General features: G+C 45.6%; 1 protein-coding gene across 2 annotated transcripts in view; it reads left to right on the forward strand.

The window, feature by feature from the left end:
• Abtb3 (ankyrin repeat and BTB domain containing 3) overlaps nt 1-16,503 on the forward strand; it is a 269,082-nt gene that overhangs the window by 166,787 nt on the left and 85,792 nt on the right. For both annotated transcript variants that reach the window (XM_052165691.1, XM_052165693.1), the window contains exon 3: nt 7,321-7,525. In XM_052165691.1, the coding sequence (XP_052021651.1) occupies nt 7,321-7,525 (205 nt within the window). The remainder of the gene's footprint in view (nt 1-7,320; nt 7,526-16,503) is intronic.

Here is a 16,503-nt window from a genome sequence, read left to right on the forward strand (position 1 = left end):
TCCTGAGTCCTCTGTGAAGAGGCTCACGCCACCTGCAGTGGGAAAATCTCCCATCAACTAAAGAGCCAAAACAACCCTGGAAGACATGCCTGAAAGGTCCTTCTCCCAACTGACTTTGGGCTTTGTCAAGTTGACAATTAGCACTAACCATTTCTCTCACTTCCCAGTGGCCAGCAACTGTACGTGAATCCTCAGGGCTTCATGAGCTCCTCTCTCCTGAGAGCGTTTGAGAGGAAGAATATTCTAGTCTGACCCTGGACGAAAGGGTAGGCAAAGAAATACCTGTCCCTCAGGTGCCATAATTCAAGTTCAGAAACTGTAGAAAAGTTGGATACCACCCATAATCCCTCCAGGCAGAAAAATCCTTGGTCAACACTCGCTTTCCCCTTCTCTTGATATTTACTTTGTGCATATTTTTTAATAACATAATCCTAATCACACTGTAAGTAATTTTGAAGTTCACACTTTCCCTACTTACCATTTTAATGAAGATTCCTCCTCATGATATTGAAGTTTTGTGCAAACAGCTTTGATGTCTGCCTACGTTTATTATTTGATCTTGTGGGTATACTAGAGATTCTTTCTTATTATTTTTGGACATTTGTTTGTCGGATTTGGGCGTCTGTAAATAAGGTTTGGGTGCCAATCCTCATGGATGAAGATTCTGCAGCATTTTGAATTCTAACACTGGGACACATTCCCAGAAGTGGATTACTGACTCAGGGGACTGGAGCGTTTGATAATACATTTGCTACATAAAGCTAAATTGCTACAAGATGGACTGAGGGCTGACCAGCTAAACTGGGCTGCCTTTGAAGGAGAAAATTGGAGCACTGTGGAGAGAAAGACACAGGCACTAGCAAGAGACGGAACCCTGCCTGACCCCTCCTGCCACCTCCTTCCCCTGCAACCTGGCCTCAGTTTCCCATCCCAGCAGTGTGGACCTTTGGAGCTAGATTCTTTATGTGACAGCTGACCTGTGCATGGGATTTCCAGTGGGGTCCCTAACCTCAGCCCACTAGGAATCAATAGCAGCTCCATGAGTGTCAAGAGCAAAACTGTCCCCAGACTTTGCTGAATGTCTCCTGGGGTTGAAAGCCAGCCCAGCGGAGAAGCACAGCTGCAACACTGAACCCTATTAATGTGAACTGCAGACACTGTAGAGGCAAAAAAGGATGTGCTAGGTGTTGGCTTAGTGGTATTCAGTGACTGGAAGGTACTTGTACTATTCCTAAAAACTGTGGACAGCATTTTACCTGGGACTAGGAGCACTTTAGAGAAAACGCCTGGAGCCACTCCCAGATCTAGGAGTATTGTTTGTTTGTTTGTTTGTTTGTTTGTTGGGTTGGTTGGTTGGTTAGATGAATGGGTGGATGGATGGATGGATGGATGGATGGATGGATGGATGGATGAATGGATGGATGGATGGATGGATGGATGGATGGATGGATGGATGGAAAGATGGATGCATGGATGGATGGATGGACAAATGGATGAGTAGGTGGGTGGATGGATGTATACATTTGGATTGTAAATATCTAAGTAGATGTACAATCAACTTGATATCAAACAAAATAGTGCTGATTATCCAAAAATCTGCCTGATCTATTGCCATGAAATTAATTAAAATGTCAAAGGACTTCCTGTGTGCTGAGAACATCAAAGTAATGGATCCTCATAGCATATCCATTTTATAAATGAGAAAGGACTCCAACCCAAGTCACAGTGTCACACAGCATAAAGAACTTGGATTCCCCAATAACTAACTTAATAATTTCACTTCTCCCAGGAGACAACTGTGCTGAAATAACTCCAAAATAAGCACCCAGGGATGAAGGCATGAGACTTCTCAAAGACCCCAGAAGGGATTGTGGTTTTTGTTTGTTTTGTGCATGTGTGTGTGTGTGTGTGTATACCTGGAGTTCTGTGACTGGCTGGCCAGTGAATCCCAGGGAGGGGATGGCAGGTGCTGCCCCTGAGCTTTTTTTTTTCCGTCTTCTAAACATGGAGTTCGAGAGATCAAACTCAGGTCTTCATGCATCTGCAGCAAGCACTTTGCCAACTGAGCCACCTCCCTGGTCCATCTTGGCTAGATTTTGTTTGTTTTTTGTTTTGCAAATAGCCGGAAAGGGACAGAGACATTCGGGTCCTTAGCCAATCTGCCAACAGGAAGTCCTTAGATACGTGTTTGTTGACGTCCACAATGGAACCACATCTGAGCTGCTGGCTTCTGTCCTCTTTGCAGCTTTCAAGTACAATGTTTTCTGCTCTGCTGCTTCCAGAGACTCAGCATCCTGAAATACCCCAGCCTTCTGAGTGCTCCTCAGTGCAGTGCTATCCTTTCTGTTCCCTGCTATACCCCAGCCTTCTGAGTGCTCCTCAGTGCAGTGCTACCCTTTCTGTTCCCTGCTATACTCCAGCCTTCTGAGTGCTCCTCAGTGCAGTGCTACCCTTTCTGTTACCCGCATGCAGTACCCAGAGGCTTCCTGCCTATGTGCCATTCTGAGAGAATTCCCATCCTGGCTGCCTCTTTTTCTTCCTTGGCTGTTTCTCTAAGCTTCAGGGAAGGAGGAAAGGATAGACTGGCTCTGGGACAGGCATTGAGTCAGGAACAGAATTAAATGCCATCAAAGATGCAGTCACTGGGGTGTCCAAAATCGAAGCGTGGCCTCAGGGGCTGCTCTCTGCCCCTGCCATGCCCCTGTTATGCCATTTTACTGCTGTTTTCCTACCATGGCAGTAAGCTATAAAGCAGGAGAATGGTGCTCTCAATCCAAACAGAGAGGATTTACTTTCCTGTTACTCTGTGACCTCAGTGAGTTCAATGCCCACATTGGGTAGATTTTCCTTAGTGCGCTGATTTAAATGCCAGTCCTGCCAGGAAGCATCCATATAGACACACTCAAAAAGGCTTTGCCAGCTGTCACGCAGCAGCCCCTAATCCAGTCAGGCTGACATCTAAATTAGCCCTGGCACCTGCTGTTCAGCCCTGCTGACCAGGTGTTAAGCCTGTGGATTGTGCTCTAACACCTCCCATAAGAACTGGTAGAGCCCTGAATCTTGTTTTGGGAAGGATGGCGGAGCTGCATCTGCACCCAGAGGGAGGGACTTGAGGACTGTATATCCTTCTAAAGGAGTGGACATCTTGCCCACCATCATTTATGGTGGTGACTCCTCTTTTAGTTAAATAGGGATCCTAAAATAGAGTTTAAATCCTCAGAAGAAAAGCTTCTGCTCCCTGTTTGGCCCCATGCTGTCTGGTTTTGCTTTCAGGTAAAACACAGAGAGAGGCTCAGCAGGAAGGTGGAAATGAGCTCTGAGGCCTGGATTCAGCCGGACAATACAGAAATTGTATTGGAATGGGGGGGGGGAGTGGAGAGGGAGAGGGGGGGGGAGAGAGAGAGAGAGAGAGAGAGAGAGAGAGAGAGAGAGAGAGAGAGAGAGAGAAAACAGAGAACACCAGGAAGCCATGCATGATGGGGCACATTTTTAATCTCAGCACTTGGTAGGGAATGGGGGGAGGGATGGAAGGAAAAAGGGAAGGAGGGAAAGAGAGAGAAAACTCCAGGGAGCCAGGCATCCTGGCTCATACCTGTAATCTCAGCACTAAAGAGAGAGGAAAGAGGGAGGGGGAGAGAGAGAGAGAGACAGAGAGAGAGAGACAGAGAGAGAGAGACAGATAGAGAAACAGAGAGAGAGAGAGCAGGCCTGGCAGCTCATGTCTATTGACTTAGCACTTGGGATGGAGACTGAGGCAGGAGGATCCCCACAAGTCCTATCAAACCTGGAATACATAGGGAATTCAAGTCCAGCCTAAGCTGCAAAGTCAGACTGTGTGTCAAAAGGCAAGGAAAGGCTGGAAGGGAAATGGTGAGTTAGAAGACTCGGCTGATATGATTGTGATCTGCCGGCCCAGCACTTGCAGCCTTATGTGGGTGCTAGGAACTAAACTCTAGTCCTCTGAAAGAGTAGTGCAGGCTTTTAATTGCTGAACCATCTCTCTGGCCCCAATTTTAACTCAGGCCTTCAACCTGAGGAAAATTAGCCAAGGCCTGTCAGCATTATAGAAGGTGTTGTGCTTTACTGAGAGTCTACTGATATTAAAAAATATCCTATAACATATCTAGTCAATGCCTGACTAAGCAGCTTAGTTCCACAGCCCAGCCCAGTTGACACATACAACTAATCATTTTGAATCTTACACAAGTGACTTCAGAGGTGTGGCACACACTCCACTGTACACAAAATGACTTTAGTGGCCAGGGGCAGGGTGTTAAAATGCATTCATCGTGTGCTGTTTTTTTCCTAAAGCCGCTTTAACCATAATTACTTAGGAAAGGCTCTGATTGATAGGAGCCCCTAAACCTCTTTTTGATACTTTGTTATTCATTTAAGAAGAAAGCAGAAGCAAAATTGAGCTGTCTTCATCAGACTTACTTTCTATTTATGGCAAGTGATGCTTATAGTCTATTTGGGAAAGTGACATAATTTTCCTCATTACGTGGATGTATTTAAATACAACAAAATGAGTACATTTAAAATTAAGCAAGCAGCAGAAAAGATTGCTCACTTAGGCAAGGCGATGTGGTGAGGGATGGGACCATTGTCTTCGTCGGAACAAAGATGGGCTTCTGAGCTCCATCAGCCTCCCACAGGAAGATCTGTGCTTTGACCAGTAAAAGCATGCCGGTGTGCCTTGATTTAGAAGCCTGCTTTGAGGGTGGAGAGATAGCTCAGAGGTTAAGAGTTCCAACTACTAGGGGCTGGAGATGTAGCTCATCGGTTCTGAGCATTAGTTGCTCTTCTGGAAGGTCACAACTATCTGTAACTCCAGGATCTGACAACCTCAAACACAGACATACATGTAGACAAAACACCAATACATATTATGTCTTGGTCAGGGTTTCTCTTCCTGCACAGACATCATGATCAAGAAGCAAGTTGGGGAGGAAAGGGTTTATTCAGCTTATAGTTCCAAATTGCTGTTCATCACCAAAGGAAGTCAGGACTGGAACTCAAGCAGCTCAGGAAGCAGGAGCTGATGCAGAGGCCATGGAGGGATGTTTCTTATTGGCTTGCTTCCCCTGGCTTGCTCAGTCTGCTCTCTTATAGAACCCAAGAGCACCAGCCCAAGGGTGTTACCACCCACAAGGGGCCCTCCCCGCATGATCACTAATTGAGAAAATGCCCCACAGCTGGATCTCATGGAGGCACTTCCCCAACTGAAGCTTCTTTCTCTGTCAAATTTATGTGTCAATTTGACACACAAAACCAACCAGTACACATTAAGTAAATTATTAGGAGTTCCTATTACTCTTGCAGAGGACTGGATTCAGTTCCCAACACTCACATCAGGGAGCTCACAACTACTTGGAACTCCAGTCCCAAGGAATCTGATTCCCTCCTCTGGCATCTGCATATACCATACTCACATACACAAATATAGACTCAGACATGCATGCATACACAAAAGCTACACAAACATAGACTTGGACACACATGCATACACATAAGCAAAAATGAAAATCTTAAACATAAATTCTGATTTTCCCCCTGAGAGAGAAGAAACAAGAACAGCATATTTTTCAGGTTTGCTAGTGTTGAGAAGAGGGAAACAGACCCCAGTGTTGAAGAGTTTGGCTAAGTGCTTGGATTCTGTAGTCAGAGTCCCAGGATCAAACCCCTGCTCCCCTCCTCTTACATGTTTATAGCTATGTAACCTTGAGAAGTAATGAAACCTCTTTGGACTTCCATGTCTTCATCTGTAAGCAGACTTATAAAAGCATTGTATGAGGTGCCAGAGAGATGCCTCAGAGGAGCTGGGTTTGGCTCTGGGGACCCCCCATCAGGTGACTCCCAAACACCTCTAAGTTCAGCTCCAGAGTATCCAGCACTCTCTGGACTCTTCATGTACCTGCACAGATGTGCACATAAATTCATGTATGCACATGTACCGTGGTGACAAAATGCCCAAGAAATAAACTTAAAGGAAAGAATACTTTAGCTCACAGTTTCTGAGCTGCCAATCCATGGTCACTTTGTGTGTGTGTGTGTGTGTGTGGTGGCTCTGTTTTTTGTGTTCTGGACCTGTGCAAGGCAGAACATCATGGCAGGGAGCGTGTGAGAGAACAAAGTGACCGCGCTCAGTGACTGGAGACAAAAATATAACTCTCAAAGGTGCACAGCTCTCAAAGGTACACACCCAGGAACCAACTTTCTCCCACTAGAACCTGTCTAACGTTTCCATCATCCCAACAGCCCGCAAGCCATGAACTCATCGATAGATTAATCTCTGCAGACTCTAAGCACCTCCCAAAGGTTCTGCTGTGGAACCAGCCTTCACCACATAGACTTTGGGGTACACACTGAGTCCAGTCTACTTCCTAGATATGAATTAAAGCATCCGAACTGTTGTTGGAACCCAGGAAACACTATGTAAGAAGGAGTTATTGTAGGGGGAGAGGCTAGTAAGGAACTAGGCAGTTCTAAACTTACCCCCTGAGCACTACCTAGGGAGGACAGAGTGCTCATTGAAATGAACAAGATGACTCCAGCATGGCTTCCTGGAGGGGTCAGCATCACCTATGCAGTGGATAAGATAGGAGACACTGTGAGTCAGGAGAGGCAGTTAACAGGAGCAAAACACAAGGTCTTCCAGTAGCTTGTTAGAAATTGGATTTCAGGGCTGGAGAGATGGCGCAGTGGTTAAGAGCACTGACTGTTCTTCTGAAGGTCCTGAGTTCAAATCCCAGCAACCACATGGTGGCTCACAACCACCCATAACAAGATCTGACTCCCTCTTCTGGAGTGTCTGAAGACAGCTACAATATACTTACATAAAATAAATAAATAAATCTTTTTAAAAAATTAAATTAAAAAAAAAAGAAATTGGATTTCTAGGGCCGAGGTTAGGATGGCAGGATGCCTAGAATGCACAAAGAAGCCCTAGGCTCCATCCTCAACACCACATAGTAGGGGCTGGGGGGAGGTGATAGCCCATGCCTATAATCCCAGCACTCGGGAGATGGAGGCGGGATCAGAAGTTCACGTTACCCTCTGTGACTTTGAGGCTATCATGAGCTACATTAGAGAGGACAGGAAGCCCCTGGGGCTGCAGAACAGCAAGACTCCAGATGATTCCATTGCCATCTGTGCTTCAGATCATGTCCCTAACAAGTCACTTGGCCAATGAATGGTTTTGCCTCTCTGCTTGATGTGGGACCGTTTCAGTGTCTGAGGAAACCAGGTCCAGAGTCTCTGTCGAGATCTTCAGGTTGATGCCTGTGCCTAGAGGTTCTGAAATTTTGCTTCTGTCCATAGGTGACCTTGTATCCCGGGCGATGCACCATCTACAGCCCCTCAATGCGAAACACCACGGCAATGGCACGCCCCTGCACCACAAGCAGGGGGTGCTCTACTGGGAGCCAGAGGCCCTGTACACGCTCTGCTACTTCATGCACTGCCCGCAAATGGAGTGGGAGAATCCCAACGTGGAACCTTCCAAGGTCAACCTCCAGGTGGAAAGGTACGTCTTGCCTGACTCCAGAGCATCACGGAACAGCTCCTGGCTCGCCATAGCCTAGTGTTGGATTGGCACTGTCCTCTCAGATGAAGATAGGTTGCGGGGTGGGGATGGAAGAGAATTGCTGCTCCTATCCCGTAGCACACTGGAGGGGAACCTCACGACCTGGGGAGACATCTTTAAGCCTGGTGATATTTTGGAAATAGCCTTATTCATGGCTGGTCCTGTACAGGATAGAACTGGCCGGGATCACAGAAGCCTACCTGCATATATCTCCGAGGGGAAGCAGCCTCTGGAATGCAATCTGGCTTCCTTGTAAAAATAGCTTGGGGGTGCCATCCTCTTAAATGCCTCTTTCTTTCTTCATGGCTACCTTGGGACAGCGGATGGATTAGAGCACTCGCTTAGCCAAAAGATGAACCTTCCAGTGGAAAGGATGCTAGACTTGTCCTGGAAGAAGACACGTAACTGTCCCCGGAGTATGGAATTCTTGTGGGAAGAGAAGGATGGGAAGGGGCTCTTAGCTGTGTCCCTCCGTTTCTGCTTGCCTCCGCCTCCCTTCTTCACACTAGAAAGCTGAATTACACAATTTTCCAGGATTCCTCAAACCTTTAAATCTCAGGATCCTCTGAGGGAAAATCCCCACTCTCTCAGAGATCTGGGATTAGAAATAATTTTCAGAGCAGGCTACCTGGAAGTGTCCCCTCTCAGCTCCCTTCTCAGTTGTCTTGTCTCCTGGCAAATGAATCAGGCCTTACCCTAAACACAGGCCTTTCTTGGTCTAACTACAATGGAACCAACTCCCCATTCATACAGAGACTAGGTATTGGGATATATACTGCCTATGCTCTAACGCGCATGCGCACTTGTGACTAAAAACTGAAGCCTTGGGTAAATGCCTTCCCCTTCTCAGCCTTAGTTTCTTTATCTGCAAAATGGGATATAAAAAGCAAGTTCCTTACAGGACTGTTGGAAACTTAAGTGGTTTGAACATTGTGTAACACACAAGTATCCAATGCCACCCTCTCACTGCTGTCATTGTAGCTACTTCAAACACATTGTAGCTATTGCAAGCACATGTAGCTATCTCAAACACATTGTAGCTATTGCAAACACATTGTAGCTTTCTCGAACACATTGTAGCTATCTTGAATACATTGTAGTTATTTCAAACACATTGTAACTATCTCGAACACATAGCAGAGGGATTCCCAGCTTGAGCCCCTTTCTATGCTCTAATCTAAGTGATTCTATTTAAAAACAAAAAGAAACAAAAACAAACAAACAAACAAAAACCTCAGTGATTCTGTTTCTACCATAGTAGCTTGTGCCCCTTAAGATCCTCCCACTCCTCAGCTTTCTGTTAAAATAAGAGGATGGAAATTGGCCAGGCACCTCCCAATGGAGGAATCTTCTGGGATTTTAGGAATCCAGAGTTAGAATCAGTATCCAGTCATCTGAAGCTAACGGATCAAGAGTCACCTAGGTTTCTCACATTCCAGGCCAAATCAGTGGCCACCCTAGGCAAATTTCCATGTGCAAACATGTCCCACTGCACTGAAATGTCCACAGTCCCTGAACAATGTCTAAGCTCAGCCAGACATGCCAGCACCTTGGCTTCTTTGGCTATATGTCCTCAGAGTTGAGGGAATTGAGGCCTTGACCTCAGCCTAAGAGGTATCATGCCTTTCAGAGCCGAGGCAGTGGTGAGATTCCTTGACCTTTGAATCACTATAGATGATGCTTCTCCATGTCCAGCCAAACATTGTGCCCTCTGAGGCAGACTCTTCTCTTTCCATCCTGCCGTTCCCTTCAGATCCCTACTGTCTAGTCTCACACACAACCCTGCCTAGCATAGTAACTAACCTGTGATTCCATACAGATTCCTACTGCGTGTAAAATGTCATAATGTCCAATCACACCAGAGTCATCGCTGAGATCAGTGCTAGGCGCACAGTGGGAAGCGGACAGGTGCTAACACAATGTAGACATGGACTCATCCAATTCCAGCTGCCTATGCAACATGTCCCTCAGGAAGTCTGACATCATCGTAGAAAAGACGCCATCATAGCCCCAAATCCGCTGCTCGTCCTGTTTCTCTAGTCTGGCACTCCCATTGGCTTTAGAAAACTAGGACTGTTGTGTTTGTGTTTACATCCAACTGGCCAGCATGTTACAGTGTGACTTTTACTGGAGAGATTAACATCTAGTCACACTTGACAGAGAGGTCACCAAACAGTAGACAGGAAATGATTCCACACGGGTCTAGTTTAGTGTAACAGTGAATTTAATCTCTCCCTCCCTCCCTCCCTCTCTCTCTCTCTCTCTCTCTCTCTCTCTCTCTCTCTCTCTCTCTTACACACACACATACACACACACACAGAGACACCACCACCACCACTACCATCATCATCATATCATCTTTGGGGAGGGCTACATACACACACACACACCACCACCACCACCACCATCATCTTTAAGGAGGGCCGTGTGCTCATTGTCTCCTCCTCCAAACAACCCTGTTGATTGCCTGTATATCTTGGGAAGAAGCAGGGCCTTGTGAGCCCCTCCTCCACTCACGTTAGAAAGTTAATGGGCCCAAATCTTCTTCAGGTCTCCCTAGGATAATCACAGATACTGATGGTTCAATGGGGCAACAGCCATGTTGTACCAGAGGACAGTGTTCTCAGTGCACAGCTCATGCAGCATCTGTGACATCTCATGTCTCTGTTCCCTTCTGCCCAGGCTGCTGTGGCTGTGGTCCATACCCCCTTTCTCTCTCACCTTGATTACTGAAACTGACTTCTCAATTATCTGCACGCAAGTGAGCTTTCATACCTTCTGGCCAGCTCTACCCTCCTCACACTTACCAGGTTTAAACTTCTAAGAACTAATAGCCACGCTCTTGCGTGACTCTGCCCACACAATTGTGTGGATCCTATATCCACTGTGTTTATCAGAAGCCATTTTCCCATCTTGAGTCTATTTCTGCATTCAGAGTGTGGTTGGAGTACTTGGAAGTCTGAAGAGGCCAACTAAGAAATACAGAACTTCCAGGACACACTTGAAAGGGACACGAGCTACATGTCCCAGATTTCCTCAAAGCCATTTATGTCGTTCTTTTCATCCCTCCTTGGTTGGATTTTCTAAAACCAAAGTCGATGTTAACATTTTTTAAAGATCTGATTGCTTTTGTCTTCTGGAAATCCTGCAGCCTGGGGAGTCAGGTGGATAGCAGATAGGAAACCTAGCCTGGCTTCGTACAGTTCTGAGAAATTGAACAAGTGATTTCACCTCTTGGGATCTATCTTTTGTCATCTATAACATGAAAAAGGACACTCCTCGTGGGACAGGTACAAGAAGTGAGTTAGATATCAGAGCTCAGGCACCCAGGGCAATCCTTCACCACTGCTGCTGCTGAAAAAGAACGCTGCTATCACACAGTGTTTCCTCTAAAATGTTCTTACAATTGCCCTCACTGAAGCTCATAAGCAGATCTTTCTACAAGAACAGCTCTCTTCCGGTTCCTTAACACTTTTGAGCTCAACATCTGAAACCATTGTGCATGGATTACAGGGGGAGAAGTTTTCAGATTCTTTTCAGTCAGCTTCAAAAAGAACTTACCATGGGAGACAGGACTCCTTTTAGAATTATGTCCCCACCCCTATCAAGTGGTACCTTCCTGGCTCTCCTGGCAAATTTGTAGAAGGCCATGGTGTATGCATATGTGTATGTGGTGTGTGTGTGTGTGTGTGTGTGTGTGTGTGTGTGTTCTAGAATATCAGCTCCTTAGGAATATGGCTGATTTTTTTTTCCCATTCTAACATAAAGTCTAAGGCATAACTAACTAAAATGTGAATTCTTTCATGTCTCACACAGTCACTTCTGGTCCAAAGAGTCTTTCTTGACTGAAATGCTAAGATGTAACCTACAGAAGCTATGTGCTGTGTCACATGGACTTAGTTCTCCATTTGATACGTTGTTGTGAATGGTTCCATTTTTCTTTGTAGTGGTCTGAAGAAACTCAGCTGGAATATGAAATTACTGTAACCTATGTTTTGTCAGGACTTTGGCTACTATTTCTAGAGCTATCAGAGGCTGTCAAGCATGACAGATATATATCCCTTTTGTTAAAATTCAGATAGATTTCATGAGATTTATAATTAAGCTGTTTACTTTCCAAACCATAGTGGTATGTTCGAAACACCTTACTACTGAGGGTGAGCTACTTTTTAAAATAGAATTATCTTATGCTGAGAACAAGTCCCCAAGTCATTATCTTTGCTGTAAATATCAGTGATTCCTCGATGTCTTTGGCCATGGATGAATTCACATATTTATTGCCACAGTGTAAAATAATAATAGTGATGAGAGAACAAATAGGAATGCTTTGTGGCCTTAATTATCTGCAGCTGTGTGGGAGGAACTCTGAAGAGCTTCACTGAGAAGAGTAGACATAGACAGGTCTTCCTGCCCCCAGTCTTTCTGGAAGGAAATAAAAGAGCAGAATTGATTCCAGGTAGCAATAGCTCTCACCTCTTCTGTAAGTGGAACATATAAACAAATGTGGCAGGATACCTTCCGGGAAAATCGAAATCACAGCCATGAGCATTAGGCTCATTCCTGAATCACCAAGTGTTTGTGGAAAACTTAATGGTGTGTAACAAAACAGCCTTTCCATGTGAGAGAGTTTACACTTGAGGAAACAGAGTTCATAAAACAAGCAGACCAGAACCTTAGAGGTAAATATCATCAGTTATATCTTCATAGATCCTCACTTTGTCAAAAGTTCACCTCTACCCATCGCTTCTTAAGACACTTTCATCCACAGGGCAAACAAGGCTCCTATTGTAACAGATTCCCAAGGACTTCCCTAAGGTTGTGCAGAAGGCTGGATGTAACTATCCTGTGCGAATGCTGATTTGCCTAAGTTGAGCCCGGGGGGATTGCTTAAAGCAAAAGAAAAGCTCTGAAAGGCTGGGCCTGGGCAGAAGGCTCACATACCCTGTCCTCTTCTGTGTGAGAAGTTGACCTGCCATTAATTCCCTGGCACGGTTCCCCTGGAAACTTGATAAAAGTTGCAGTGTCAGCTGTGTTACTAGGCAACACCGTGCAGCGTCAGAACGGCCACATATTGATAAATTGCATCTGGCCTGATGGTTATAGAAATGTTTGACAAGGACCCAGAGCTTTAGGATTTTCTCAATTCTCTGACTTTTTGTCGCTGTCTTTTAAAGGGACCTTGGTGACTAAATCTATGAGATTCCTCCAAGAGATGTGGATTTGTAAACCACAGAAATCCCCACAGCCATCCAGGCAAACCTTGTCCCCACAGCTGAGTGTCCCCTGGGTGGATGGTAGCTCCTTCAGAATAAAGGGCTCCTTAGATTCCTATTGGCTAGAACATGGGGTGCTGGCTGTTGGGCCAGACGAGGTCTAGGATAAACTGTGAGTCTGGATGTCCAATTGAGCCTTCAAAGACTTCTGATGACCACTGGAGCCAGAGAGCCACAACTCCAGGCTCATAGCCTAGAGCAGAGTCCAAGGGACACCCAGACCTCCATCAGTGGAGGTGACATGGACAACTAACTTCACATCACCACTAATGGCCACGAGACACTCTGGAAGACTTCTGTCACTACTGCCCCCAAGAGAGGGAAATCTCTGTCACCGTTCTTGTCAGCTAGACATGACACCTGTCACAGCGTGTCCTTTCAGGTTGCACACTTGTACCTTTGCGGGGAATGCTGGGAGCTTGTAGCTTGGAAAATCAAGACACATAGCATGGCATTCTCATGCCTGCGGACGTTAGCTCTGGTTCTTGGGAGCCAAAAAACCTCCACTACACCTTTCTTCCTTACTCTCTTTAATAATAATAATAATAATAATACACGTGCATTATTTTCATAGTTCAGTACTTTTGGCTTTATTGGACATACAGGTCAAAACTGGTTGGCTTATACTCTAACATATGAGAACCAAAATATTGTCCCAGCCCAAGGACACATCGAGTTGACCCCTTGGAAGTCTCACAAGCTGGAAAGAGTAGAGAGGAGATGGCTCTGGCAACGTCGACAGGCATTGTAAAACCTCTTCTCAGAGAAAGGATGCCAGCTCCTCTCTCAGAGGGCAGCCCTTGTTGGCCCATTTGTCAAGTGGGGCCCTGACAAACAAGCACACGAAAGGGTCCTGCTCGGTACGTGGCTGTTGGTGGCTGAATTAGTTACTGATCTCCTTCCAAAGCCATTTAGGCAAGGAAGGATGTAGCTCGTGCTCACAGTTTGAGGACAAGGAACTCCTAAAAGCAGGAGCATGAGACAGCTGGTCACACTGCATCCACAATCAGGAGGCAGAGAGGGGATGGAAGCCGATTCTCTGCTGGATTTCTTCTTTTTATTCAGTCTAGAACCCAGGAAGCAGTGTTACCCATAGGTAAGGTGGGTTTTCCCACCTCAATTAACCTAATCTACATAATCCCTCACAGATGTGCTCAGGGATTTGTTTCCACGGTGATTATAAAACCCATCAAGTTAACAACTAAGATTAACTGGCCCCAAATCTCAATCACCACACAAATGATCTGTAATCAGGAGGACATCCATGCCAAATTTGAGATGAAGTTTTACAATATGATATGGTTGTAACCTGGACATGGCTGCAACTTTCTTTATCTGACCAGGGTAAAACTTTATTCCAACCCCAGTAAGTGTGAAACTACAAGTTATCGTTCACGAGGGAGCTGGGAATCAGCATGGTGCACACATTAGCAGACGACACCCCATGGCCAAACTGGTCCGATGCCTGGTTTTGAAAATAAAGTTTTACTGGGGCACAGCTGCACTCATTCACTTCTGTATCATTTAGATGACAGCTTTTGAACTGTGGCGGAGTCAATCCCTAGCAACAGATAGTTGAATGCTCATAAATCTGAAAGTAGTATTTGGCCTGTTCCAAAAAATACAGGAAAGCTGACCCAGATGTGAATTGTAACTATCACTTAAAAACAACAAGGAAGCTGGGCGGTGGTGGCGCACACCTGTAATCCCAGCACTCTGGGAGGCAGAGGCAGGTGGATTTCTGAGTTCAAGGTCAGCCTGGTCTACAGAGTGAGTTCCAGGACAGCCAAGGTTATACAGAGAAACCCTGCCTCAAAAAAAAACAAAACAAAAAACAAAAAACAAAAAAACAAACAAAAAAAAACACACAAAAAAAAACAAAACAAAACAAAAAACAAAAAAACAAGGAACTGAGATTTAAATACCACTATTCTCTTCGTGTGTGTGTGTGTGTGTGTGTGATGAAGTTATCCCTCTAGATCCTGTTAATCCAGTGGTTCTCAACCTTCCTAATGCTGTGACCCTTTAACAGAGTTCCTCATGTTATGGTGACCCCCAAACATAAAGTTATTTTTATTGCTACTTCATAACTGCAAGTCTGCTACTGTGATATGTGATGTAAATGTCCGAGATGCAGGATATCTGGTGTGTAACCCCTGCATTTGCCACCCTCCCCCAAGGAGTCACAACCCACAGGTTGACAAGCCTTGTGTAAACCTGACTGGCGTTAATTAGCTTGCCCGAGGGCATGTAGCTCAAGTTGGAGGATTTGAACCCTAGGAATTGACCTCTAGTGTGTGTTCAGATTCACTAGGCTGTTTTCCTCTTAACAGATGATGGATTTCTTTTTCAATGATAATGTTTGAAAACCTCATCGCAAATCCTTAGAATCTTTTGTGATCTTCATGGATAGTTATATGTCATAAAATCCTTATTAAATAAAATATGATGAGTACCAAAAAGCTATGAAGAAGAAATTCTGCATGGCCCCTGTGACCAGTGGCAAGAACTGTGTCTTCAGCCAAAAGTGTTCAGGTTGCTTCATGATACCGGGTCATGGTTTTATTGCTGTGAAGAGACCCGATGACCAAGGCAACTCTTACAGAGGAAAACATTTAATTGGCCCTGGCTTACAGTTTCTTAGGTTTAGTCCATTATCATCATGGCAGGAAGCATGGCAGCATGCAGGCAGACATGGTACTGGAGGAGATGAGAGTTCTACATCTTGATCCACAGGCAGCAGAAGGAGACTGTGTGCCACACTGAGTATAGCTTAGCATAGGAGATCTCAGAGCCTCTCCAACAAGGCCACACCTACTCCAACAAAGCCACACCCACTCCAACAAGGCCACACCTCCTAAGAGTCCCACTCCCTATGCACCAAGCATTCAAACCCATGAATCTATGGGAGCCATACCTAGTCAAACCACCGTACACAGTGATGCAGGGGCATGTCATTATATTCTGCTCATTGATTAACCCCTGAAGGCACAGGGCTCAATGAACTGCTCTGCCACTGGGCATGGAACTTAAAGTCAAATGACGTTCTGGAATAAATGAAGCTCACTTGCTTCATTCTGTTGGAGACAGCTAAGGTCCAGTAGGATTTAGAGGGCTCACCTAGAGTCACGGTCATGTTCACAGAAGCTGTGCATGGTGGTGCCTCAGTTTCTTTACCCATGCCTATCCTCTCCTGGGAATTCTCTCTTCCTTCTATTACGCCGGCTGGCTGACATCCTCAGTTCGTATGACAAGGTTAATCATGGTTAATCTTGGGCATCACCTCTTCTACCAACCCTCCCTTCCTGCTTGTCTGTACTAAGTAACCAGAACCTCGCTCAGTATATCGCATATCATAAGGACCAGGTGGGTGTTTGCAGGACCAAATGCAGCTACATTCTAATATCTGAGGGTCCTGGCTGCCCGGGAGAACCATGTTGTCAGTGACCCCTCGGGCAGCCCTCATCTTGGTACAGGCTCTGTAGTTCACAAGCTGCAGACTCTCCAGGCTTGCTTCTATAGCTGTCATCCAGAAATGACTCCTCCTTCTTCAGCTGTTTGGATGACTGCTGAACTCACAAACACGCCCTCGTGCAGTGCGGTCAGTGGCAAGCACTGTTAGTAATCAGGCATGCCCACCTACCT

This window comes from Apodemus sylvaticus, chromosome 20 (assembly GCF_947179515.1).
Source record: "Apodemus sylvaticus chromosome 20, mApoSyl1.1, whole genome shotgun sequence".
NCBI lineage: Eukaryota > Metazoa > Chordata > Mammalia > Rodentia > Muridae > Apodemus > Apodemus sylvaticus.